This window comes from Zingiber officinale, chromosome 4B (genome assembly GCF_018446385.1).
Source record: "Zingiber officinale cultivar Zhangliang chromosome 4B, Zo_v1.1, whole genome shotgun sequence".
NCBI lineage: Eukaryota > Viridiplantae > Streptophyta > Magnoliopsida > Zingiberales > Zingiberaceae > Zingiber > Zingiber officinale.
The window spans coordinates 31821083-31823310 of record NC_055993.1 but is presented as its reverse complement, the minus strand read 5'-3'; the positions used below and the strand labels follow the sequence as shown (position 1 = coordinate 31823310).

At 39.1% G+C, this 2228-nt stretch overlaps 1 protein-coding gene across 1 annotated transcript; it reads left to right on the top strand.

Annotated features, from left to right (window-relative positions):
- The first annotated feature begins 1079 nt into the window (after positions 1-1079).
- Positions 1080-2026, top strand: LOC121977483 (rapid alkalinization factor-like). The gene has a single exon (XM_042530034.1). It carries the CDS (start codon positions 1313-1315, stop codon positions 1718-1720), a length of 408 nt encoding a protein of 135 aa, XP_042385968.1. The 5' UTR covers positions 1080-1312; the 3' UTR covers positions 1721-2026.
- Positions 2027-2228: the final 202 nt, after the last annotated feature.

Genomic DNA, 2228 nt, shown 5'->3' with positions numbered 1-2228 from the left:
GCGCGTCCTTCTCGTCTGCCAGTGTACTCTTCTGCAACACTTTGTCCCATCGGATGCACCGAGTCTGTCGACTCTCTCCCCTTGCCATCCTTCTCGCTAGCTGCGTCTTTCGCTCGACTTCTTGTGTTCCTAAGCTCATGCACACTTAGACACAAGGTTCAAATACACAGAACTTAACTTAACTTAGTTGATCACATCAAAATTATTATGGAGTACCAACACTTTTCTTATTTAATTAAAAGAGATATAAAGAGAAGAAGGGAGGAAATTGACGTTCATTATTCAAATTTTATTGTTTAAAATTTTTTGACTTCTATAAACGAATTAAGGAAAAAAAGAGTTGTACAAGGAATAAAGTCTTAAAAGGAAAAAAGAATTATTTACATTCCTTCTTATTTCCTTTTTAGATTTTTTTCTTAAATTTTAATAGTAAATATATATATGTTTTTGGGCCTTTATTAAAACAATTCAATAATTCTTTTTATTTTTTATTAAAACAATTTAATTATATATAATATATATTATAAATGTTTAAATTTGGGGCCCCAAAATCGAGAACCCTAAGCCATCACCCCTGGTGACATACCTCAGGATCGATCCTAAATGTAACAATTGATTACTAACTTTTACACAATGTAACAATTATTCGATAATTTCTATCCATTATATGTGGTAAAATATAATTCGCTCGCTCCATTAGTACAGATGGGTAAAATATAAAGGAATATATATTTGGATACATAAGTTTCGATCTAAAATCTTATATGATAATATTTTATATTTTAATTATCATATCATCATGAGGAGATAATTTCTATCCATTATAATAGTTACGTGTAATTACTATAATAACATTTAAATGAAAGATATTTTTAGAAGAATAATATTTTTATTTAAACACGGATGTCCATTTCTCTTAGACAGGACGGTTTTTTAATTTTTACCTAATAATATATTTAATAATAATAATAATAATAATAATAATTCACTCCAGCCGTTGGCTCTCAAAACAGAGTAAGGAGCCACAGCCGGTGGAATAGCTGGCAGCTCATTAACTCACGCGCCTCTCTCTTTCATTTCTACCAAAGTGACCGACGGGCATAATAAGTGGATGGAGGTTTGAGGTTTGCTGGAGAGAGGGATCGGGGCGTAAATCCGCGTCTCGTATAATTCACCCTATCCACTCACCGCCTGATTTACCCCTCCTCCTCGCGGGCTGCGGCGGGGGCGCTGCCCGGTCGCTTCGCCTTTTGTCACTAAAGAGGCCGAAAAAGGCGAGTTTCCATCTTTGCCAAGGAACAAGAGAAAAGACATGGCGAAGTCCCTGCCATCTTCTTCTTCCACCGACAACAAAACCCACTTCCTCCTCCTGCCCCCGCTGCTTCTCCTCTTCCTCCTGCACCAGACCACTGCGAAATCTAGCGCAGTGGCCGAACTGCCCTGCGGTCGAAATGCAGATGCAAATTCAAATGCAGATGCAGATGGTGGGGGATGCTTGGTCGAGCATGATCTGGATCTGGAGCTGAGCTCGGAGGAGAGCAGGCGGCTGCTGTGGGCTGCCACGGAGAAGAAGTACATCAGCTATGAGGCTCTCAAGGGGGATGTGGTGCCCTGTTCCGAGCCCGGAGTTCCCTACTACAACTGCCACGTTTTCCCCAGGGCCAGTCCCTACACCCGGGGCTGCCAAATCATCAGCGGCTGCAGAGGCGACAGTCCCTAGAGGGAGGAAGGCATCGACCACCAGGTGAGAGGAACAAACCCTATACATTTTGATGTTGTAAACATTAAGTTGTTTGCAATGCCACTATTTCTCAAGAGGGCTCAAAAATTCTTGCCAAATTTGATCTGACTAGTAATTAGATAAAGTAATGATATGATGATATCCTTGGTGTTGTTGGTAAAGCTATGATCTTCCTGATCGCCTTCAACCATTTCACTGTGAATAGAGCTTGTTCATCAAAAAATGTAAAATATGACAACTATGCATGGTGTTGCTTCGTGGAATAGCTGCTCTTAGTTGTGAAAATTCTTTGAATTGGCGATTGATTGTTTAGAGATTTCTCTATGAACATTTATGCTTATATTGCGCATGAAATTGATCGTCTGCTAAGATTCTGGTTTGGACTAGCAGGCCTTATCACAAAAGTAAGGTAGGGAAATAGAATTGATCCTCCTGCAAAACCTTAGACAAAAAATTATATTTTCTGATTCACATCTTTAATGATTAT

Bases quoted from the DNA above. Each gene is read 5' to 3' on its own strand.
- LOC121977483 (XM_042530034.1), top strand. From the start codon at position 1,313: ATGGCGAAGTCCCTGCCATCTTCTTCTTCCACCGACAACAAAACCCAC.